Here is a 26555-nt window from a genome sequence, read left to right as displayed (position 1 = left end):
TTCTACGATATCACAGATTTGCATCTAAGGTTGTAACAGCTTGTGTTCAAGTGCACACTTTGCCACCAACATCTGCTGCTGCAACATTCCACAGTATGCGAGCTTTTCTACAGTGTCAGCACTGGATTGGAGCTGGTGACGGATTGAACCCAAATGACTGGGGGTGGTATACATTGGACAATAAACTCTTGCCCCTAAAAACGAAACTTCCAGCTGCACCTGAAGAATTGCTGAAAATGATCAGATGTAATTGCAAGACAACCTGTGAATCCATGAGATGTACATGCCGGAAACATGGATTGGACTGTACTGTTGCATGCACTGACTGTCGGGGTATCAGTTGTTCAAATTCACCAGGGTTAACATTTGCTGACATAAATGATATTTGATCAAGTTCAATATTGACATGTTACAAATACCATATCCTGAATCTGACTACCGGTAATCTTTTATTTTATTTTTTTATATGAATTAAAGGTGCCATATCAGAGTTTCACAATGACCAGTTATTTTTCTTTTAAAATATAGTTATACTTTGAAAAAAAAAAAATGCCACAAAAAATTACACTTAATTAATTTCATTTACTAGCAGAAAAATTAAAAACCTTATTGAAAAATCTTTAGAGGGTGACCATTACGTTAAGTGCATGTTTCCATTTTGACAGATATGCGACGTAGATTTTTTTATTTACTTTTTTATTTTTACCCAGAACGGTTTACACTAAGTGGCAGCATGTTACAATTATGTGTGGTATAAATTTATTTGTAGTTATTTACTACAAATAAATGTAAAAATAGCGAAGTTTGGCAGTTGCAACTATGATATTGCACCTTTAATAGTTATGTTTATATATCAATATTTTACTCTATTAGACATCACATAACAGGGTTGTACCAGTCTAAAAGTGGGTGGAAGTGTACAGTTAAAGCAAACGAAATTAGGGCACATCAATATAGGGTCTTCTACAACCAAACGAAAAGGACATGTTTAAACTGAAAACAAATGCACTTTTATGCATTTTCCTGGACGTGGCAACTGCCCCGCACCTGCACTGGTACCCCTACACCCCCACTAGGTATTGTCCTGCAAAGGTATTATTATGTCACAAGTGAAATGATATTGAGAGATAGCATTTGTTCTGGACATTATTGTAATTGAAGCGACTATTAATTTTGCGAAATTCAATACGCCATCATATACCTAAGCAAGAAACTGTGTAACAGGAATTGTATTTACATCTGATTTTAATTTGTTATGTCATGTTTTCATGTTAATACATTGTATTCTATAAAGTGTTCACACAGTACCATAGCTATGTACCCATACCGTGGCAAGCTTTCGTTATACGTTTACAAATTATGTTGTTATGACGTTATATTTTTTCTTCACAGTGCTCGACTAAATAGTCTTTTACAAATATTTCCCCCTGTTTGACAGTTCTATACTTTTTATATGAGTTTCAGCATATGTTTGCAAACTTATTTACATTAAAATAAATTCTGTTGCAATTTGTTTGAGGTTGAGGGTATTTTACTCATAAAATGACTGGACTATATCCAGGTCAAAAACAAAGCCAGCATTTCGAAAGTGGGACACTTTTGACGGGCTCCTAAAGATCTCGGTTTTCATTGGCTTATCACAAGTGTGGAATTCCCCAATATGAGATCACGTGAGGATTCGCAATTTTTGAACAAATTTAACTGTCTTGATTGAGGGGTCATCTCATATCTCCAAAACATATTTATATCCATAGAGGTATGGTACAACGTCGGTGGGTGGGGGATTAGCCTGTGAAATTTTTACTGGCCAGCTGTTGGCATATGCGTTACATGTAAGGGGGTGTTACTAATAAGTAATGTTCTAGTGGTAGAGGAAGAAGGGTACTGTGTTCGATTTACATAACATTTTTCAAGACTATATGTTATTTTTGTATTCAATACTTAGACCTATAAAGGTTTTTTTTTAAAATGCACGGTCAGTCTATGATCGATCCCCATCGGCTGATATATAAAAGACCATGGTATGTGATATCCTGTCTGTGGGATGGTACATATAAACGATCCCTTGCTAAAAAAAAAAGTACCCAAGACCCAACACACTAACATGGCATCGTAAAAATGCAATTTTAGTTTTCTAGTCGAGATATAATTTTATATTTAGAATTATTTTACAAATGACCATTAAAAATAAAATGTCTTGCTCTTAAAATAGTTGATAAAAATGTACATATGATAGTTGGTGTACTTGTACTACTTGTAAAACGTATCATGAATAAATCAAACAGCGAAAAAAATCTAACCATGGACCAAAAACCGAAAACCGAATCAAAAATTAAAAAAACTAACAGCCCCACCCCTAGTGCTGTACATATTAGTAAGACACTGATGTCCTACTGCTTTTTGATGTGCCAAATAATAATGTAACAATTGGAAAATTTCTGAAAAACCCTCTTATAAATATAATAGTGGAAACACACCTCTGAGCACTAGAATGATATGTTTGCTTGCTTTCCATACTCTGCAATTCAATTATACTATTCCAAATGTTATGATATTACAAAGAAGATTGAATGACTCTAAAAAGTGGTGGTTAGTGGGAACAAACAGGAATGCTTTGAATAATTAATTTGCAAAGTGTGTGGCCTGACAGTAGGCAGTGTAGGCAAATGAGCTGTTTGCATATGAGCCTGCATGTTTCATGGAAATGTGTTATTTAAAGACACACTCATTACATTTTATTGACAGTTATATGGCGTCAGACATATGGTTGAGGACAACACAGATATAGAGAGGAAACCCGCTGTCGCCACTTCATGGGTTACTCTTATCAATTAGCAGCAAGGGATTTTTTATATGCACCATCCCACAGACACAGGGGTCGCGTTAAGATGCATCCATGTGTACCTGAATGTATGGAAAGCAGACTTAGCCACCTGCTCATCACCACACATGATAATAAAACCGTCCCAGCTTATTTTCAAAGACACATTGCAGATGCATGTTTATTCCATTATTTCATCATCACCACGTCCTAAGTGATCTGGACGCATAGAATCAGTTAGCTAAGTCAAACAATCCTATTGTAAAAAATGAGCGAAAATCACTTTCTTCTGATCGTCTGGTGGAATTATGGGAATGGCAAGACGAGTCTATATTTTGAAACGTATACAGGACGCTTCGATTGATTACGGTAATTCCTTTCAGGCCAAAATGCCATTGGAAATCCTTATGTGGCCAATGTACATCACAATCAATGTGGTTTCCGTAAGCGGAATACGGGCTACGTTACTAACACTGGAGCCATGTCAACGTGTACCTTACTATAGTGGAAATTTAAGATGAAAAGCGGCCTCAGTGGTGTAGTGGTTAGGCCATCGGTCTACAGGCTGGTAGGTACTGGGTTCGGATCCCAATCGAGGTATGGGATTTTTAATCCAGATACTGACTCCAAACCCTGAGTGAGTGCTCCGCAAGGCTCAATGGGTAGGTGTAAACCACTTGCACCGACCAGTGATCCATAACTGGTTCAACATGGTTTGTGCTATCCTGCCTGTGGGAAGCGCAAATAAAAGATCCCTTGCTGCTAATCGGAAAGAGTAGCCCATGTAGTGGCGACAGCAGGTTTCCTCTCAAAATCTGTGTGGTCCTTAACCATATGTCTGACGCCATATAACCGTAAATAAAATGTGTTGAGTGCATCATTAAATAAAACATTTCTTTCTTTGGAAAGATGAAATATCACAATAACTTAATAATTGCGGCCACCATATCAGCAAACTACATCAATATATCACTATGTGTCTGAACATTGATATAGTTTAGGCATTGTGTGGATTTGTTTAATTATTTATTTAAACCATTAAATTATCGAAATTAAAAGTCTACAAAATGACATCATTATGACTCAGATTGGCCAATCTAATTAAAATTATCTCCACTAGTTAATTCCCTGTGGATCTAACAGCACCCCATTGGAGCCCATGTCCAGTTGACCTTTCATTCGACCAATCAAAACCTTACTTGCAAAATCATGCCAGTGATTTGAAAATAATTTGAAAACATTCGGGATTATGTCGAGGGTATACGAAATGATTCGGGTGAATTACAAAGTATGCCGGAAACTAATTTCAATATAAACTTTTATATAAAATTTGTTTCAAGACCTTGCAATAGTGTCCACCCAATGGTTTTTTGCAGTTCTTGTATCTAGGGATGGTACTAATAATGAATCCCAGTGATGTCACCCTGGCACCCTTGAGCATTTTTTACACTATGCAAATTAGGATTGCCATTTCCAAAAATTCTTTTACTGTTAATAGCTCAGTAACTAGTGAGCATAGGACAACAAATGAAGTGTCTATATCCATGTTTTGAGGGTCATAGGTCATGTTAAGGGTATGTTGGAAATACTCCTACTTCATAATACCCCATAATATGCAAATTAGGTGTCATCATTACCCATAAACATATTTTTGGGCATAATTTCAAAATTAACCATGCTAGCAGTCCAAGTGCTCAAAAAATTTAACTTTGGACCAAATTTCATTAAAATGATTAAGACCTGTTACACAGATATTTCATCTGCGGTAAAAGTCAATGGACATATTTCAAACTATTTTAACTTATCTCGGGGTATTAGACAGGGATGCCCGATCAGCACAGTTTTATATATTTTAGTAGCAGAAACTTTGGCGGAAGCTGTTCGGGAAGATACAAAAATTAATGGAATAAATCTACCTGATGGCTTCGTTAGCAAGTGGGTGGGATACTCAGACGACAGCAACGCGACCTTATCAGACTTAGACTCAGTTAAACGATTGTTTAAAGTTTTAAATATATACGAACGTGCTTCTGGAGCCAAAGTCAACCTTCAGAAAACCACTGGTTTCCTAATGGGGAGACTTAGGTACGAGAAAGATACGCCTATTGATATAAGATGGACAAACGATGGAAGATGGAAAATCAAAATTTTAGGGTTTTATTTTGGTAACGTAGATGTTTCAGCCGATAATTGGGAACCAAAAATTCAAAAAATCAAAACTATTTTAAACATTTGGAGTAATTGTAAATTAACCTTACATGGCAAAGTAGTAGCAGTAAATTCGCTTGCCACCAGCGGCATTTGGTACTTATCTAACGTTTTGGAATTACCGGAAAAATATGCTAAACAAATCGATAAAATTATTTTTGATTTTATTTGGAGTTACAAAAAACATTTTATATCAAAAGAGCAACTTCAACTACCCAAGGAGTTAGGCGGGTTGGGTGTCGTAAATATTCGGCTAAAAATCAAAGCACAAAGAATTAAATTTGTAAGTAGATTTTTAAGCCTAGAGGGCGATGGCCACTGGAAATCTTTAGCGGATCACTTTCTAGGCCAATACAAAAAATTAAATATTGAAAGACATGTTCTAAAATGTAAAATTATAAATAAAAAAGCTAATTTCATCTCAATACCGAATATCTACAGGGAAATACTATTAACATGGAAGGACCTTGACATTACTAGAGACACTAACAGCTACCAACAGATAATTTATGAACCGTTACACGAAAACCCCTTTATATCCAACAAAATATACACAAGTATACGTAGAGAAAGACTAAATTTAGTCAGACATTTGGGACGTGGGGACGAACGACTTTTTGGACTTCGCTGGTTGCTCAACTAGCGCGGTATTTTATCGCCAATTAAAAGACCTACAGGACAACTTTTCGCGGACATTATTATGGACGCTACAAAATGAAGACCCCTTTGATGGTGACTTAGACGCCATCTTTCGTATCAACGTAGGTGACACGAAAAAAGACATGACAGACGCGAAAACTAAAGACATATACGCAGTCTTGTTATTAAGAACTTACAAAGATGCATCATTTAAAACCAGGTGGAATATAGCCTTTAATGAAACCATAAACTGGCAAAACATTTGGAAAACATTAAATTCAGGTTTCATTGAAAATCCCGACTATGATTTAATTTATAAAATGATTAGAAAAAAAAAAAAAAAGCAGTCCAAGTGAGGTGTCAAATCCTATGTTAGCAAGGTTATTGAGCACAATGGCATGGATGAATGCATCCCTAAGTGATAAGATTAACCATTTTCTCATAGAACCCTAAGGATTTGATCAATGATATTGATATTTCTTCTTGTAACTTTAATTCCAACAAGTTGTCACAAACATTTATGGTCTCGTCTCTACGGATTCTCTTGCTGTTCTACTGACTATGGTAGAACGACAGAAAGACACTGAATGGTCATATGGTCAGACATTCCCACGTCTGACAGCTGACGAAATGAGCAATCCAGCAGGACCTGATATTCCAGTTCTTAGAAACAATGGACCAAAGAAACCAGAGATGCCAGAAAGGGAAGTGCAACACACTGTTCTACCTCTTCGTATCTTCAAGATGTGGCACTATCGCAAACTCATTGTTTAGACTTAAGACTTTTTGCAACAAGCTGTGACAGACCAAAACACGTCAGAATTTGGAGGGTTTAACACAAAGTTGTCAAGGGAGCAAGGCCAATCGGTCAAGCCAGCCACAAGAGCCGTTTATCTTCCACTGATATATATGAATCCAGCGGACCCGGACACCATCATGACAGCAATGGTGGAAGCACAACAGTTAACTCAAGAATGTGGCCAAGCTAGAACAATGTTCACCAATGATCAGCAACTTTATAAAGTGAACTTCAAGTGGGTATATCCAGAGAGATGTGCAGACCTAATACCGAGACTCGGAGGTATGCATATGCTGATGAGCTTCATTGGTTGTGTTGATGGCCAACAGTGGCCTGGAGGACATCATAAAAATAGTTTTGGAGGTGTGGCACACATGCTGACTGGGAAAACATTTCCACAAAACTTCAGGGCTCTTTGAATGGTCATGGAAGAGATTTTGCGAACATTGCTGAGGGAATCACATTGTCACAACGATCTAATGGACGTACTGGAGTCCGTTTCCGCAAAGATTAGGATAGCATGACTCTGGGTGGAGAACCTCGTGAAACCTGTATTCATCATAATAATATTTGTACAAGCTGAACGTGAAGCCGACTGGCAGTTACTACAATGATGCCCTATTTCTTCGCAGTGGGCCACTTCAACTTAGTCAGATATGGTTTATATTATCTTAGGTCGCTGGAAGTGCTTCCAGAAAACATTCTTCAAAGCTTCATAAAGGGCGAACATGTTATGCATCAAAAACCAGGACTGTGGAATGGCATATGGTCTGATATGTTTATAGAAACAACATTCATAAGATACGGGCATGACCCAAATGGAATAGTGGGAATAACTCTGAAGCCATCTATACTGAATAGGTGGGCATTGAGCATGCACAGCTGCAGCAAGATAGTTCAAGTTGTTGCTGATATGGCGGAAGGTTACAAAAAGACGGATGCAACTACACACAAGGAGGTAAAGCCATCTCGCATCCAATCAGACAACCAAGACCGAGAAAAGATCAGAGAAACACTGCAGTCCTGCACTGATCCGCTCAATCCATCTGATCACCCAGCCAACATCATTAATGTTGTTACCGGCAGAATAGCTCCGGACAAATTAAACGCAGAGAAAGCGATTGACATTGGCAAGGCACAGTTGGTGTCATTTGAAAAAAGCTGGCCCTTGGGATTCAATGCTACTCTGTCCAACCAGGTTGTGACCATGTCGGTTTCTAGAAAAGTGGTGAAAGTTGGCAACAAGGCAGTATATGATGTAAATTTAATCTATTCCAGAGTATTGGGGTTACAACACTCCCACAACATTAACCTGAGGACTGTTCTGCATCATGAGCTTGCCCCTGTGCCGACTTCAATGTTTGATAAATATGGAGAGATGTGAATCTCACCTTCAAAGTCTATGCTTAAGAGGAAGCTCCAAGTGAACGTGTCAGCCAGGACGACAAACGATGCCGAGGTGACGATACTTGATGGATGTGCCATCCTGTGGGTCATACATTGGCCTAGTAGGGGAACAGCTGAAGACTTCATGAACAATTTTTGCTGTTATGTTATCAAGAAAACCATCAAAGAAGCTATGTACTTGACATTCGATAGGTATGACTTTAGCATCAAAAGTGGAACCAGGTTAGCTCGAGGTGGTCAGCATGCAAGCAGATGACACAGACTCGATCCATAGACAACTCTTCCACTGCAAAAGGTTGTTCTTACTGTGACTGAAAATAAAATCCAACTGATCGACATTTGTCAGCATTTAATAAGAAAGCCACAGGATGAAATGCTACCAACCTCGCACAAGTTGGTCATAACTGGTCAGGCACCTGTCCGGAGAGCTGCATCATAGTATAGTGACAAATCAAGATGATCTTCAGATGACACACGAAGAGGAAGACGTTATAATGGTTCAACAGATGTCTAAAGCAGCACAAAGTGGAGCAACCAGCATCAACATATGCGATGACACGGATGTATTCATCATCATCCTCTGTTACTATGCAGAACTAGTCTGAAATGTATTCTTACGATGGGAAATACCTGTCCAGGTAGGACATTTTAGACATTGCTGCAACTGTTAAGAAACAGTCCACCATAGACTCACAACTTCTAGCAGCCCATGCGCTTTCTGGTCGTGGCATAGTAATACAGTTATACAGCATCGGAAAAGGAACTGCTTTAAAGACACTCGTCACTGGTTGAAGCCTGGACAAGCTGGGTGATATTCAAGCAGATATGCCTTCAGTGATAAAGAGGCTACTGCATTCATTGCCACTTGTTATGGAAGCAAGAAGACTAAAAACATGTCAGAGCTTCGTGGGGAAGTCTGGTCAAGAAAAATGGGCAAGACAAAGGTGACAACTGCACCAGAACTTAAGACTCTTCCACCAACAACTGAGGCATTCAAAGAAAATGTTCTAATGGCCCATTTCCAGACAATCATATGGAAGTCCGCCCTGGATTCCTCACCTCCATCACTTAGATTCCACAAAGTTTGGATGGGTGCATAATGAAGCAAAAAGGTTGTTGATGCCTGTGCCATTGCCATCTGATGTTATTCTTGCCCCAAGAGATTCTCGAGATGATCAAATGTGGATGTTCGTCAGATAAACTATGTGATTCTGTGCAGTGTCAGTGTTGCGCTGCACGTTTACCATATTTGACCGGAAATAAGCCAACTCATTGTGAGCTTAGCATGGGGTGGGCTTATTCCCAGACAAGGAGACAGTTTTTTTTTCAAAAATAAATAAATAATAATAATAATAAATAATTAATAATTAATAATAAATGAACCAGGAAGAAAACAAAAAAAACTTTCAGTAAGTTGAGTAAGACATCTATTAATTAGTGTACCATTTGTTATTAATCAATAATAATAATTTATTTATTAAACAGGGATTTTTTACTAGTATCTAATTATCAGAAACACACCTTCAATGTTATAATTACTTACCAGTGCTGTTTATATACATCCAAAATTTAATGCTGCGAAGACTTACAACAACAGCAATTAACAAAAAACTCAATAGCCTATACACGTTTGTGACACAGACAGCCAGCTTACACTGTTCAGTTAGCCATACATGTCTAATTAGACAGCATTTCCACGGTTTCTCTTCGATTCAACCAATCGGATATCAGCATTTCAATCGTCTTAATCGTGAAGACACACCAAAAAGCAGTCTTAACAACAAGTCACATTACCTAAATTACTTCAACACAATAGGCCAGACATCATCACCAAAAGCTGTACGAATGACGTCAAAACTGGCGCAAACATGCAATGACGCTTGCCCCGCCCATTGTTCATGTGAACTTCCTGGATATCGTGAATACGGCTAAAGCTGATGCTGAAGGGGTGACTGCCAGTATTGAAAAGGGTGTGGAGAGTGGACTCGGGGCACCTGTGGACACTGTCTACACAAAACTAGTGGCCATATCAACAGATGGAGCTGCAGTTATGACCGGGAGCAAAAGTGGTGTAGTGACGAAATTGAGAGAAAAGTGTTCTTCATTAGTTGGAGTCCACTGTTTCGCCCACCGCCTTGAATTGGCATGCCGGGATGTCATTAAAGGCCATCCAGCATACCAAGAACTAGACAACTTTCTACTGGATACCTACCTATTCTATCACAACAGGTGTGTATAATTCAATCTAAATGATAATTTATTATCAAGAAATTAAACTATATGAGATCACTTAAGTTATTATATAGTTAATTTTTAGATAAAAATTAACATTGGTAAGTACTAAAAAAAAATATTATTTATTTATTTTCCAGTAATCTCAACCGTGCTAATTTTAAAGAGTCCTGTAAGGCTTCTGGTACCAAAGTGCTTGTTCCAACTAGTGTCGGTGGGACAAGATGGCTGCCACACACACCGAGAGCTCTCAACAACCTTTGGGAGACTTATCCAGCACTAGAGATGCATTTGTCCCAGGTGAAGTACTTTAAAAGTTTTAAATAATCATTAACTTTGTTTCAGTGTGTCCTGTCATCTGTAGCATTGTTAAAGAATAAATACAAGTTTTAAAAATACAAAACAAGCAAACTTTATTCAACAATAAAAATACACATTTGATTTAATTTAATAGTGATTCTTTTTTTTTTTAATTAGGTGAAAGAAAATGGCCAGTCAAAGGATGCTAGTGGAAAAGCCAGGGGATTCCACATGAAGTTGACAAACAGGAACTTCATCATGTTTGGTCATTTTGTCTGGGACATAGTGATCCAACTTAGGAAACTCTCTCTGTTTCTGCAAAGGCGCACATGTAGCGTAGCTTATGTTGCTGATCAGCTACAGGCCAGCATATCAGTACTGGAGAAGTACAAAGAGCAGTAAGATTATTAGATAAAAAAATACATATATACGGTATTTGAAATATTCAAATGACAGAAAAAAAGAAAGAAAAAGATTATTAGATAAAGTTTACCATTTAGACCCTTTTAGGTTTAACTTATCAACTAACAAGATTTTTTTTCCTTCTGAATAACAATAACAAAAGTTAAATAGAGTAGAGTTATTAAGTAAGTATTAGTATGAACTTCCTTGTAGGCCTGGCCCAAAGCTTCAACTTGTGAAAGGGAAGGACATGCTGAAAGGTGTTGTGCTGATGACTGGAGATGCCAGAAGACAGACAACGTACAACACGGAGGCTCTGTGGGTTAACCTGGTGGAGAGATTTGGTGCCCGCTTTGACATGGAGGATACCACCATAGCTGCCACTTCAATCGCCAACCTAAGTGGCTAGCCAGAAACTCTTCCAGATGCAAAAGGTTAATATAGTTATAAATAATGGAATCAAAATTGTACTTCTTGGTCTGTCTGGTTGAACAGTTCTGTTGCCACCTTGAGGGTCCATGTCAGTTAATAATTATAGTGATCGAATCACTGATGCAAAAACTGCTTTTAAGCCAAGTATACATTAAACATGTAATACATTATTTTTTACATTAACAAGTCTTAAATTAAAATGTATCCAATGTTATGGTATTGCAGCATAATTTATTTTAGTTAGACACCTTGATTCATTTAAATATAATTATTCATCCTGTTTACTCTTCCGTTTTTTCAGACTTTGGAGATGAACATGTTGACCACCTTGTGGATCATTTCAAGTAGGGAGTGAAGTGGTGTGATTTGGGGACTTGCCCCAGTGCCCTGGCTATAGTGAATATGGTATGGAACACCCACAGAACTAATTCACTAAAAGTATAACTAGTGCCAAATGTAGACAGAATTCATGCAAATACATCTGGAAGAATTTATCAAAAATACTCATTTATACATATGCTGAAGTTAGAAAGCAATGTGTTGTCACAGATGGGGAACAAGTTCTCTCTGAACTATCAAAACTGATACCAGCTTGCTCTTTCCATGCAATCACGACTAGGCATGAATGAATGAATAAGTGAATGTTTAACAACACCCCTAGCATAAAAACAACCCACATTAGCTTTTGGGTTACAAACAAATGTATAATATGATGATCAACATCAATTTAAAATTCTAAAATTATTAATAAATATAATATATACAGCTATGAAAGAGTTACATTTAGAAAGTAACAATGAAGCATATTAACATTAAATACCCCCACAAAAAAAAAAAATAATAATAATATAAAAAAATAATAATAAAAAAAAAATATATTTTTAAAAAGAGAAAAATAAACACTATGGTTAGACTGGAACTGTGATAAGCAAACTGATATACTGCACTGAATTATCAACACAAAATGAATGAGATACCGAATGTGTTTTATTCACTCTCTCTGGGAAACCCATGAGAATGTTACTAGCCCTGCACCACCATCAGGGCCACGACAAAGCAGACACCAGCATGTGACCAATGCATCACAGCATAGTCACCACCAGATTTTAATACATGTACGTACATGTATGTACTGTTGTCACTGATGGTATAGTATTGTCTATTATGGTTGAACAGACACTTCCAGCTTATGATGAATGGCCTAATGGAGCATGGAATAATGTTCATTACTTGGTTGCCCATCAGATATCTACTACTGTCATACTTGATAAATCCCAATCCATGCATATGTTCCATGCCCTAATTAATATGATGTGACACGGTACCAGCCTTTTGTGGGCATGACAAGATTACAATGTGGGCTACACATGGAACTTGCTTTCAGAATTACTAATTCATTGCTTACTTAATCTGGTCAGTGCACTCAGAGATATTCCAGGTTCACAATGCTGCTCTATGACTGGACAAGTTCTTGTACTGATATGAAAAAGGCCAGAAAGAAGCTGTTTGCAGGAGAAAATCGGTGTAAAGAAGTTCACCCATCTAGATGCACTGGAGCAGCATGTAAAGATGGCAGTCTATCAAGGTGGCCATATCTAGAGAGATATCACCTTTGCTGCTTTGCACCTTTGAACCAATAGATGGGGCTGGATCAAGATGGATGGTGGAATGTATGAGCCACATGACAAATTGTCCAGAAACCTCCCACACCTGCCAGGAACTGATTTTTATGGGTGTAAGAAAGGATGTCAAAAGCATTGCAAGTGCAACAAATCTCATTTTTAGTGCACAGCTCTGTGTTTGTGAGGGGGGATTGTTCTACCCATCAGTATAAACACCAATATGTATAATGCAGTGTGTCATTTTATGACATCTAATAAATAAAGCCATTTTAAAAGTTATTTAAAGTACTGGTTTGTATATGTGAACAGTGTTTCTGCCACAAAGAATTTTTTGGGTATGGCGCTATGGAATTGAATGAAACCACGTACAGTCAACAGGAGGTATGGGGGTCCTCCCCAGAAAGAAAATGGGTTTAGGGTTAGGGTTAAGAAAATCATACAGTAATGATAAGAGTAATTAATCTTGTCAAAAGGTTAACATAAAAAAACAAATCTACAAAATATTTTGGGTATGGCACCATACCCATTTTACCCTCTGGCAGAAACTTTGGTAAAGGGCATCAAACATCATACTATGATGATATTCTAAGGAATGCTGAAGAAAAATACATACCGGTATGCATGTATTAAATTTGAAACAGATGTCTTCCTCCTGAATAGTATTCTCTGTGACAAAGGTTTAATATGTTTAAAACAGCAAATATTTTCCTTCTTCAAAATTAGAAGATATTAAAGTTATTTATTTGTAATTATGTTTTTAACCAAAATTACTGGGGTCAAGTGATGTAATTTTCCTAAAATTGTGACTATTCTTAACCATCACACAAGTATTTGTAATAAACAGTAACTAAATGTAACAAGATTTTAAATGAGCTATGACGTGACCATACTGACTTTAGGAGGAGTTGTTAAATAGAAAATTGTGAAAAGTATTACTTTTCATGGCATTTTACACCCATTAATATGCTATTTTTTTTCATTGTTAATATTACTGTCATGAATCAATGACTTAAAATTATATTGTATTGCCATGAGAGTTGTTTGAACTATAGAGGTGACATATTTTAACAAAAGAAGTGTCTTTTAACAAATATTTAGGGTTAATATACTTTCATTTCAATAGTAGCATACAAAGGGGTCACCTTAACCTTGCTTTGACCTTGTGACCCATAAATTCTATTTCTCAAACTGCCAACCGGTTTTATTTTAATCAGTAATGTGTAAGTAACCATTTCCACGTGGTTGTCAGCTTTTAACATTTTGGTTTATCAGAACTATTTTTTTTCATATTTGCCGCCTGACTATTTTAACGTTATCATAAATAATGAAACCCACTACATTTTTACATTTGCAGCAAAGGATCTTTCATATGTTCACATTTTCCCACGTAGAAGAGCACATGTCATGGTCTTTGATATACCAGTTATGGTGTACTGGTTGGGATGGGAAAAACCTCGAACAGATCTGCTAAGGAAATTTGATCCTATGGCATCTCAGGCGAGTGCTTAATTTACTGATTGAGCTACCTGTATATCCCACCTGTGCCTTTAATGAAAGAAAGAAAGAAAGAAAGACATGTTCTATTTAACGACTCACTCAGCACATTTTATTTACAGTTATATGGCGTCAGACATACATGTAGGGTTAAGGACCACACATATATTGAGAGAGGAAACCCACTGTCGCCACTTCATGGGCTACTCTTTCCGATTAGCAGCAAGCGATCTTTTATATGCACCATCCCACAGACAGGGTAGTATATACCACAGCCTTTGATATACTAGTCGTGGCGCTCTGGCTTGAATGAGAAATAGCCCAATTTTATGGGCCCACTGACGGGGATCGATCCCACACAGACCGTGCATCGAGCGAACACTGTACCACTGGGCTACATCCCGCCCCGTGCCTTTAATGAAGACTTGCGACTACCAGGATTTCCATAATTAATCCTGTGCGAAGCGAAGACCATGGGCTTAAATTTGGATAATCTGCCATGTTACATAAACATATCTACTCTTAAAAATAGAAGACACATTTTAAATGTGCTAGAATTAAAGTTAGTTTGCTTTGTTTTAACGATACCACAAGAGCACATTGATTAATTAATCATTGGCTATTGGATGTCAAACATTTAGTAATTATGACTCAACAGTCAACAGAGGAAACTTGCTATATTTTTCCATTAGCAACAAAGGTTCTTTTATATGCACTTTTCCACAGACAGGAATGCAGGCTTTGTCCAGTTGTGGTGCACTGGTTGAAATGAGAACAAACCCAATATTGAATGGATCCATAGAGGTGGTCAATCCTGCAAATCAAGCACCTCAGATGAGCACTCAACCGACTGTGCTAATTCCCACCTCTAAAATTAAAAATGCATTATCTTTACATAAAAAGAAAACACCTTCAAATTGATCACTATTGTATATAGTGTTCACATAATTAAATAACTCAATAATATAAAAATTGTAATGTGCTGGCACTCACTTAGCCACTGAATCCTTAGTTAATTTAAGCAGAAATTAAATATCAAACACTAAACATCAATAAAAAGTCAATTAATAACTACCCCCTCCTCCGAAATTGAAATATGTTTTGCATTTGACTATTTAAAGCTGTCATGGAATCGATGATTATTATGTACTTTGCTTCTATCCTAACTTGCATCTTTTGTCTGTACGTATTACAGGATTTTCTTCCTCAACTTCGTAATTTAAGTTAAAAACGTTTTCTTACACATCTGTTGGTAAGAACATGATTTGATATTGTTGATAACAGATACTTGTTAACACATACCGTATTTGACCGAAAATAAGCCCAGGGGGCCAAGACAAGTCATTGTGAGCTTAGCATGGGGTGGGCTTATTCCCAGACAAGGGGCCAGTTTTGTTGAGAAAAAAAAAAAAAAATTAAAATAAATAATAATAATTAAATTAACTAGGAAGAAAACAAAAAACGTTCAGTAGCACATCTATTAATTAGTGTTCCATTTGTTATTAATAAATTATAATTGTTTATTAATTAAATTGAATTTTTTTTTACTAGTATCTAATTATCAGAAACACACCTTCTACGTTACAATTACTTACCAGTGCTGTTTATTTACATCCAAAATTAATGCTGAGAAGACTTAAAACAACAGCAATTAACAACAAACTCAATAGCATATGTTTCTGACACAGGCAGCCAGCTAACACTACAAAGAATTGTCAATCTAGGTCATTGTTCTTAGCCAATCAGAATAAGGTATTTGCTTAATTAGCATTAACTGCGGACCCAGTGTGGTGGTAAAAATAGACATTGGTTTTAGTTCAGACTTGGGCTTGTGTACTTCAAAGAAATACTACAGGCATGAAATTGAAAACAATGTTACACACTGTTACTGTTAGACTGCTAAATCTCACTGGTGGTAAAATATTGTGTTATATTTGTGTTTAATTATCTGCAGGAGGTATGACCTTTTTAAAGAACTTTGAGCAAACTTGCAATTTCGTGTTATTTATAAGGTGACGAAGTTGGGGGTGGGCTTATTTACGAATGAGGGCCTAATTTCTTAAATGCTATCAAAATGGAGGGGGGCTTATTCAAAGACATGGGCTAATTTCCGGTCAAATACGGTATATACATGCGATAACATTTTAAAGACATACAACTGGCTGCTGCTAGGTGATGACCAGGTCACCAATATCATACCAACCAATGAAAAAAAAGAATGATCAAATCGATCACTCCGTGACGTACAAGTTAACCTGAAATCGACTTGTTTATGATGCACAAGTTAAGTGCAAGGGCTGTCAATAGGTTTTCATTGGAAAAGGAATTTAAATTTATTTTAAAACAGTTTTTCCAGGATATGTAAGAAATAGAATACAACAGTCATGTCCATTAGCAGGGGTAGGGAAAAATTAAATTGCCAATCAGTCCCATGTGCCGTTATCACTAGGATACCCTGGGGGTAGGGCTGGGAGAAAAAAAAAGGATTTTAAACATTTTAAAAAATAAATAATATACATATATGAATAAACTGTACCATTTAAAAGGTGATATTTGCCAAATAGTGTCAAACAAATGATCATCACGGTGGTGTTTCACCATTTGTATGGTTTTATCTTGAATCATGAATGGGAAAACACGAAGAAAAGAAAAAAATGTTTTCAAGATCACATTGGTAAAAAAACCCATCCAATTGTGTACATTTAGCCTAATGGAAGAAATAAATAAAAATTAATATAAGTTATGAATTTTAACTCCTATATATGTATATATTAAAGTGTAAGTATTTAGTAACAATTCAATTTACATGTATAGTACAAAACACTCACATGCCTTGTGACAAGGAGCAGGTATGACAGCTTGATCTAGCATGTGTTTAGACTAAATGATTACTGATGTCACCGATTGGATGACCAATCACCAATCTAATTAAAATTAGCTCCACTATTACATGTGGATCTAAAGACAGCCAGTTGGAGCTCATGTCCACCAATCAAAACCTTACTTGCAGAATCCTGCCAGTGGTTTAAAAATAATTTGAAAACATTCCGAATTATCCTGAGGGTATACGACATGTTTCGTGTGAATTACGAATGCCTTAAAACATGTTTTATTTTATAAAATAAATAATTTGTAATGTAAAACTGAAGACTGATTTAGGTTTTTTTTATTTTATAAATAAATAAATAATTTTTAATGCAAAATTGAAGACTGATAACCCACCCCGTACGTATTGGTATGGTTCGCTGTACTGCGGCCACTAAAATAGACTCGCCCGATATTTTTAGAATTTGTATGCTCCCAAATAACGTTATAAAAGGCGAAGTGTGATTGGTCAATATTTAAATTATTATTTACAGACGAAATGTTACCTGGACATTAGGGACTACGCAGTGTTGTTAATTTTAAATCACTGGCAGGATTCTGCAAGTAAGGTTTTGATTGGTGGACATGAGCTCCAACTGGCTGTCTTTAGATCCACATGTAATAGTGGAGCTAATTTTAATTAGATTGACCAATCATTTGACCCCTACCAGTTCAAGTGATAACCGGTGCTCATAACAACAAAAAAAAGGTTGAAACCATTTATAATTTTCAAGACCTTTATAATTATTATACATTACATTGAACAGTCCACAATAAAAACATTTATAGATTATTTCAGTACATTTTATGTTATTTTAAAGCATGTTTATTTCACAAACGCATCTTGCAATTTTGTATGACTCTTGACATTCGACCCGACAGGTTTCTGTACACAGGTGTTGATTGCACTTCCATCGAGACAGGACAATGATTGTAACCAGTTGCAAACTCTGGGTACTTTCTTTTAAATGGAGTGTAATGCTTTGATAACTTTCTCACCAAGAATGGTGTTATTGTTAACGACCGTTTAATCTTGTGACAGACTCAGCGGCTTTGAACGCATGTCTAGCTTAATGGAGTGGTGCATGCAAGTGACCACTTTTGATTAAATTTGGGACCGTTTCAAGCATTGAGAATCAAACTGCACATCAGTTTATTGATGTAGACAAATAAACACATGCCACATATTTTTATCCATATAATAAAAACGGACAGATGATTCGGACCGACAAGAATATCAGAAGTGGGACTGACAAACATACATTTAAAAAAAATAATATCAGTCTTGGAGATCGGAATCGGTCCCAGATCAGAAAAAAAGGCCTTTTCTTCACCCCTGTCCATTAGAATCAATTTTAAAACATATCAAACTCACTTTGACATGTTAGATATGTTTTAAAAGAACTTGTTGTAAGCTAAATGGTATCTAATGGACACTTACTCATGTAGCATTCCCTATATCTTCTCTAAGATGGTATTTTCCAAATTTAAGCCAGGCCCTTAAATAGGGGAAGTCCTGGTACATGACATGTTTTCTGCATGCACCATAGTTAAACACTTACAGATGACGAACACTTCAAAGGTACACACAGCTGAGTTGCCCGACTCATCTTTGGCTATGTACTTTATTCTGTGACTTCCTTCCTTGAAACTTTTGCCAGAATTTGGTCCATCAACCTGCTTCACTGTCACACTTCCTGAGTTGTCAGTTGCATTTGGCGGCGTCCATGAAACAACAGCTGTCCTTGTATCTGTGTCTGTGGCAGCTTCAATATTTGAGGGACAGCTTGTAAACTTTGGATTTTCAGTATCTGCAAGCAAACGTGGACATAGATTTTTTTATTTTGTTTGCTAGTGTGTGTATTTTTACAGATTTTTTTTCTTATGGTTTATATTTCTTTTTCCTTTTTTCTTTTTTAATTTATATTGTTTTTACATATTACTTGTAGAAGGGAATAACAATTAGATTTTTGTTTTTTTTACAATCTACATGTACATATTTCTGCTAGGCAAGTCTCTTATGCCCACATACTGTACATCTTCGCCAAGTTTTATTGTTGAATTATGCTATGCGTTTGTATTCAAATGTGTTAATTTGACAAATTCATTTTTTACAACTTATTTTTTGGCATGAGATCGGTATTGGTTATAAAATGTGTCACGGGAATGAAGTGTGATCTCTCACTCCAAGAAAGCAGTCAACTTATATAGTTAAAATAACAACCATCACTATATATATGTAAACAAGACATAGGTTTATTCTCTAATCTGGTACCTGGCATTAATTGTTGTCCAAACAATCTTTTGCACACAATATGTACATGTACTCTACCTTTGTTTGACACCCAATAGCCAATGTGAATTTTTGTACGGAGGTGTCGTTAAACATTAATTCATTCATTCATCATAATCAGCTTTCACTGAAAATAGTTTAGACTATGAAGTTTACTATAGGGCAACAGAAAGGTATATTATTTGGTACAAAAACCAGTTTAGTTTCCACAACAGAGTTAATTTGTTCTCCTTACATTGTTAATATGGCAGGTATACTTAAAGATTGTCTGTTATTTCTTTTATGTTTATCAGGGTATGAAAAACAAAATCATCTGAAAACTGTGTGAATCGGCAAAGCCGTTCTCACATAAGTTTGCAGATAAATGTAAAGAAATAACAGACAATATTTATAATTAAATTTAAAACATACTTATTAATAATAGCACTAAAAGTTCATATTTTATTTTGAATTATTTTACACTCAGTAAGACCAATCACAGGACTTGTGGTGTTAACTTCTCTATCAAAAGTTGGGTGCACCTCAAATTTTGACCCAGTCGGAAGTTATTTGGTTTTGTGCTACCATGAAGCGACACCATCTGACATGACGTTCCTCGATGTTATTTTTATGTTCATTGAGAAATTAACAAACTTGCTGGACCAATGGGATGTCATTAAATTGTAATGAAAGTCGGTGCTCTACAAAGCAAGTTCAAATTTACTCTTCCCTGGCCAGTAAAGTATAATATTTTAGTCTCCAGCCACTTATATTTAGTAGCCAGCTAATACTTATATACTGCATAATATATATTAAATTTTTAAATAGAGTGAATAAAGACATTTGAAGTACCTTTTGCTGTTTCATCTTCATTTATTAATGATATGACCTGATCATCCCCTAATGGATCACAGACAGCTGTGGATATCATTCGTCCATGAACAGTCACTGGTTTAATTAAAACATTTAAACACTTTAAAGAGTAACAATTTGTTCTTTAATTATTAAAAAGTACTTTTGTCAATTATGTGATCACAGTGCATCCACCATGTGAATGTCTTCCAACCATGAAGGCTTTCTATGAGGCTTTCTTTTAGACTCCATCTACCTTTTCACTGCTCTGTCAGGCACAAATGCTGCGACTTCTGGGCCTTCTGTGCTTATATATATATACGGTCTGAGAGTCTGCTGACTGAAAGTGAAGATCGGGTGGCAGATTTCAGTCTTTTTGAGCAGAAAAGCATCATTCACAGTCTGCAGAACTGATTGGCAACACTAACAAAATCTCCAACAACAACAATATGTTCTTATGACTGAAAGTGAAGATCGGGTGGCAGATTTCAGTCTTTTTGAGCAAAAAAGCATCATTCACAGTCTGCAGAACTGATTGGCAACACCAACAAAATCTTCAACAACAACATGTTCTTAAAATCAGTTATGTATGATGTTTTAGTTAGCATTATCTGCCACACATCACTAAGATTTGTCCTTAAATTCATGACCCACTAGCAGCTTTAATTTCCTCCATTCAACCACAAGGTTTTCTGTTTCACAGCCTGCTCTTTCCAGTGGATCAAGAAACCATTCTGTCAGTATTTTAATTAAGTCATTGCCATAATTTTGAAGACCATTGCCTCTTGGCCATTTGTCATGAGTAAAGACTGAGAAGGCTTTCATAACCTGAACAACACTTTTGTCTTTGTTAACTCCCAATAAATTTGCAAACCGCTGACTCATTTCTTTCAATACCAACAACAACACATTAGCAAATTTGTTCAACAGTTTTTTCTTGAAGTCATTTTGCATAATATCATTACATGGAAGAATAATGCCTTGAAACTTGACTTCATTTCCATTTTCTAACTGGCCATCTATTGAACCCAATAACTTCTCTCAAAACCCATTTGTCAAAGGACTGGTTTTCATATCTTACAGAAGTAACATGCATTCTTTAACTGAACTTACAGCTGATGACAAAATGATATCTTCTTTTTGGAAATTCAGACTCACTTGAGATAGGATGCCAAAAACATCACATATGAAATGGGCAAATGAAATGAACACAACATCTTTCAATCGTTCAGAAACATATTTTCCCCTGCCTTGTGTGTCTGAATTCTTGGATGAGGCACCAAGATGTTCCATGTGGGCAATGGATAGCAGCATACTGAGAAGGATCCTGGGCCAAACTCTTTTTAGGCTGACCCCAATGAAAAGTTTTAAAGCTCTATCAATGTGCGGAATCCATCTGGTTCCTTTAACAGGGATAGGTGAATAAACTACTGTCAAGTTCATCACCAATGGCCTTAAGTTCTTTTTTGCTCTTACAACTGTATTTATATGTTTTCCAAATCAAATGCAACACATCCATTTTTTTCATCAAATCATTTTTTTTCTTTAATTGCAGCACTGAAAGCTCTAATCTATGAGACATACAATGTATGTCAATTAGATATGGAATTTGCTTTCTCATTTTTGTTACCACACCACTATTTTGACCAAGATTGACAGATGCTCCATCCGAACAGAAGCCAACTACCTTTTCTTGATAATCTGCAAAGTCAGCCAAATTAAATGCTTTATTTATGGCAGCTAATACGCCATCTGCATGAGCATGTTCCAGTTTACAAAGTGAGACCATCCTATTTATTGGGCGACCATTTTCAAGAAATCTGACATAAACAGCTTAATTTTTTGCTATAGAGCAGTCAGTTGTCCATCAATCATAACAGATGATGATGATAATGATAACTAGTTTAACGTGCCCATATACCACTAGGGTTTTGAACACGTCCATCCCAAGTCCGACCTCTGATAAGATCGGTGGCCTGACTCAGGATGGAGAGGGGGGTAGAGTTGAAAATGGGCAGAATTTGAAAGTAGCAATTAGTAAAAAAGTTAATAGAATAAAAAAAATTTTTTTAAAGTTACAAAATAAAAAGAATTGACAGCTCGGACGAATATTTATATAATTTGGAGCATTTTAGAAGGACAGTCCAAAATTAAATGAGAGAAAAAAGAGAGGATCGGACTATTTAATAATATTACAAAAAAAAGAAGTAATATCGACATAAAATTGCATCCTGTCAAGAAAACCACTAGATTGACAGTCATTAGAGGTTGAAGGTGTAGTGCTGTGCTGAAATACAGATCTTGAGAAGCCGGATCCATCTAAACGAGAGAGAGTATCAGACTAGGGTATAGTCCAGTCATCATGGGTTGGTATAGTGGCACAGACTGGCCCAACTCCGGAGGATACGAGATGGTATAACTATAAAGCAAAGTAAAGTCTAGAAAAGAGTAGTAGGGGCCGACCCCACTTCCTATTTCTTCTTAGAGTGGAGTGGTCAATCTTGCAGTGCTGCTAGGACAGGCTCGGACATGTAGAGACTAAACGCGAACAACCGTGGCATTCTGCAGAATGGCCGTCATACGAGTCTCCAAAAAAGAAGTCAACATAGTCAGATGGAGAAATGACGTGGAGGCAAGGAATCTCACTAAAAAAGAATCCAACCTGGTAGTGCAGACTGTCAAAACAAGAAGCGTTCTAGCGTTCAATCAGTTCTAATGGCCGCATACATCCCAGTAGAAAACTTCACTTCACTGACAAAAACAACGAAGTGAAGGATCCCCAAGTTGTGCTGCGAAAGCACGTGTAGCGGAACAAACACGTCTTCCCGTGTCGAATTCCAGATTGGGAATGTAATCATAACAGAGATAAAATTAGCTGTTTTCAAGTTGTTTGCACTGTCTAGTTTCAGTTCGTTTGCATAGTTGAGATCATTTCTGCACATCTAACATCATTGTCGTAAGATGCACCAATATCAATGCCTTTTTTTTTTTTAACAGTAAAAGAGGTTTAAATTTCGTAAAGGCCATTTTCTTCTTTGCAATAGTGTATGTAGTGTTAAATTTTATTTTTAACTCAGTTTGTCTTTTATTAGATTGTTTTTCAAAAGCCTTATCGAAACAATCAAAAAATGGCAGACTTTGTTGGGGGTTCTGTTGCAGTAGCACATTTTATACGATATTTTTCGTGTCCAACGCTTTTATTGTGGCTTGAAATGGACTCTTTTTTTTAACTTTTTCTTTCCAGTTACAAAGTCTGTTTTACCGGCTAAATCGGGTCCTGCTTTTCTACACACCTCACAATACATGGTTTCGGTCTTGTCATCTTATTCTAACCACGAAAATTCATCTTTTCAACTGTTCATAAACTTACGTTTCCCGCCTAAACTACTTGCTTCATCGCATGTTTTGTTTGTAGTACCTGTACCCACTGAACTTGATTCATTTCGTACATGTACAGGTAGCTCTGTGTCACTGACAGCAGGTGCTTTTTTAAAAAATGAAGTTAAAAGATTTTGTCTTTAATACATAACAAAATCGATTAATCTGTATTCTTTTGACAAAATGTAAACCACGTGCTTTTAGAGCCATTTTACGGCACATTACTAATGTCGTAATTGTTATTAGGACTGCACTTTGAATGAACTCGTGAAGGGGTAATTCCTAGTTGTTAACTAGTAATTACAACTGTTTGTGTCCACTAAGACAGTGAACAACTATTAATTATCATTAGCAAATTCTGTACCCAATAATGTTATTAAACAAAATCAAGCGAATTAATATTTTAATGGCACTGCTAAGATATGCATTTAAATTGCAGTACTCATTAAAAGTTAAATAAAAGCATTGTGATAATATCTATCAGGCTTCAACGTGTTACTAGTAGTTACAAATCGGCTACCTTACTTTTGGTTTAAATAATATTTATTTTCGTCACATACTGCCTTGTAAATCCATAAGTACTTTTTTGTTGTAAATAGTTGTGTTTTTAAAGCCGTCTAAAGTAGTCATGAAAATGGAAACATGTTTTCATCCTCCACTGGTGAACATGACTTCCAACGTGATTAAAACGACATTCATGACTGGACAAGTCATTATCGTGGAGGAACCCATTATCACGATAAGCACGAGACGATTGGAGCACAGTATGTCACATATATAAGTCGAACATTTAAAATAATTAACGTTTGAGTTTCAAACAGACAAGTAAAGACACACAGTGACTAAACAATGTCATTTTAATGCTCTCAATGGAACAGGACCGACTTAGTCCAAAACTGAACTGGGGCCAAATTATTTCCAAACGCTTGAAATTCAAGTTAAGGAAGACAACATCACAACGAAGTATTACCTCCCTTAACGTGATTACTCTTGAATACTGGAAAATCGTTATTCATAGTCCGATACAACTTGTCTCAAACTTTTATTTTTCAAACAAACTACCAATAGAAAACAAGTTTTATAGAAGATAAATTGCTACTGGTCCACTGTGTTTTCCGATGTCCAGTTTTGTTTACAGATTAAAGTAAAATTATTGGCGAATGTGATTTTATTTTTTAGATGCCAGGGAATTTTTTAGTCACCATGACGAGTATTTTACTCGCTTTGTAGAGCACTGAATGTAATGTAATTATATTTCCTTGAACTTTCTGTTTTACATTGCGTATTGTAGTGATCGGTTAATAACTGAGTAGTTGTCTGTGCACAATATAATGCTGAACAGTGTTATAAGATAATAGTAAAACAGCCTTCGTCATCCACTAAGGACATAGACAAAACTACATATATGTGGCTTTCTGATTTCTGTATTCCACGAGTGTATTTCCTGCAGGAAACCCTGATGCCGCAGCAGAGGGGTTTACAGCAGGAAATACACGAATGCACGAATGTTTTATTTATTGTGTACAAAGCCAAAACATGGGTCCAAAAAGTGACTGTCATCGACCTAAATCATGGATTAAAAGCTCATTGCATGGTGAGTAGTGTTCCCGTCTCTTATTTTGGTATCGCGCTCATTAAATTGAAAATATTCGTCACCATTTTCATCGGTTTTCAGTTCAAATGTTCCACAAAATAGCATTTTAAACATGCATAACAGATAATTGCTTTAATAGACAATTCAAACCAAGCACCAACTTTGTTTACTTATCGCTATACTAGGGCATTCCCGGTAACCATGTGCTATAAATAGCAGCATTGAATACGGCATAGTTCCGGCAGGCGAGTTGAATACGGAAAAGTGTATTTCATTCTTGTATTCAAGACTGTATTTATATAGTAAGATTTAATGGGTATGTAATAAATTTTCTCTTTTAATGCTAGATTTGACTTGAAATGGGATATGAATATGTAAAGCCGAAGTTCCAAAAATAATTTTCTTTTGTTCAAATACTGTATGTATGAGTCATTTATACGATTCCCATTTTCTGAAAAAAATACTTTATTATCTATAGGCAGTTTTTCATGGATCGACTTATAAATGGGTCAGTTTAAAAAAAAAAAAACTTTTCAGTGCTTGAAACTAGTCTTGACTTTAGCTAAGATTGACTTTTAAAGGCGAAGAAATACAGTAATAATCTCTCAAATTATAATCTTTATCATGGCATTTTCCTTACATTTCCTAGCTTGTATCACTGCCCAATGAATGAAATATTAAAATATACTGCATTTGACTTACCCGCTATGGCTTTAGATTTACAGTAATATTGACAATATAAATTCATTTTTTCCAGTCTTTCTCTCACAATGTCACTGATATGTCCAAGCACCGTATTGATGACAGCAAACACATTACGTTTTTTTCTATGGTGATGCTCTTCTGAAAACATTTAAAAATATATATTTTAGTCTTCATAAAATTTGGATTACAAATGTAATCTGAATGTAAAATTAATTAATCACCACTGAAACATTGTATAAATGTGGCACATGCACATGCCACTATTTTGTTATTGTTCAAAATTATTTATGGCAAGTGCAATATATTGAAAATATGACACCCCAATAGTTAACTGTATTGAAACATTCAATTAGACCATGTATGCCCATTATACAGCAGCCCTTTAGGGTACAACCGATTTTCTCCCATATCTGCAACCTTTTTTTTGGGGGGGGGGGTGATCAGCTAAATAATTTTATACGGTCACCCTTTGGCAGTCGATATAATTAGATCTGCAATGGTCATGCTACAGCGGACGATCCATGTGTAGTAGT

General features: G+C 36.2%; 1 protein-coding gene across 3 annotated transcripts in view; it reads right to left on the bottom strand.

Annotated features, from left to right (window-relative positions):
* LOC121384096 overlaps positions 1-26555 on the bottom strand; it is a 69644-nt gene that overhangs the window by 29889 nt on the left and 13200 nt on the right. For all 3 annotated transcript variants that reach the window (XM_041514327.1, XM_041514326.1, XM_041514329.1), the window contains exons 4-5: positions 26020-26160; positions 18784-19032 (exon numbers count right to left, since the gene is read on the bottom strand). In XM_041514327.1, coding sequence (XP_041370261.1) covers positions 18784-19032; positions 26020-26160 — 390 coding nt within the window. The remainder of the gene's footprint in view (positions 1-18783; positions 19033-26019; positions 26161-26555) is intronic.

The sequence above is a fragment of the Gigantopelta aegis genome, chromosome 10 (genome assembly GCF_016097555.1).
Source record: "Gigantopelta aegis isolate Gae_Host chromosome 10, Gae_host_genome, whole genome shotgun sequence".
Classification (NCBI taxonomy): Eukaryota; Metazoa; Mollusca; class Gastropoda; order Neomphalida; family Peltospiridae; genus Gigantopelta; species Gigantopelta aegis.
Note: the sequence above shows the minus strand (reverse complement) of the source record. Positions and strands in the feature narration are given on the sequence as shown.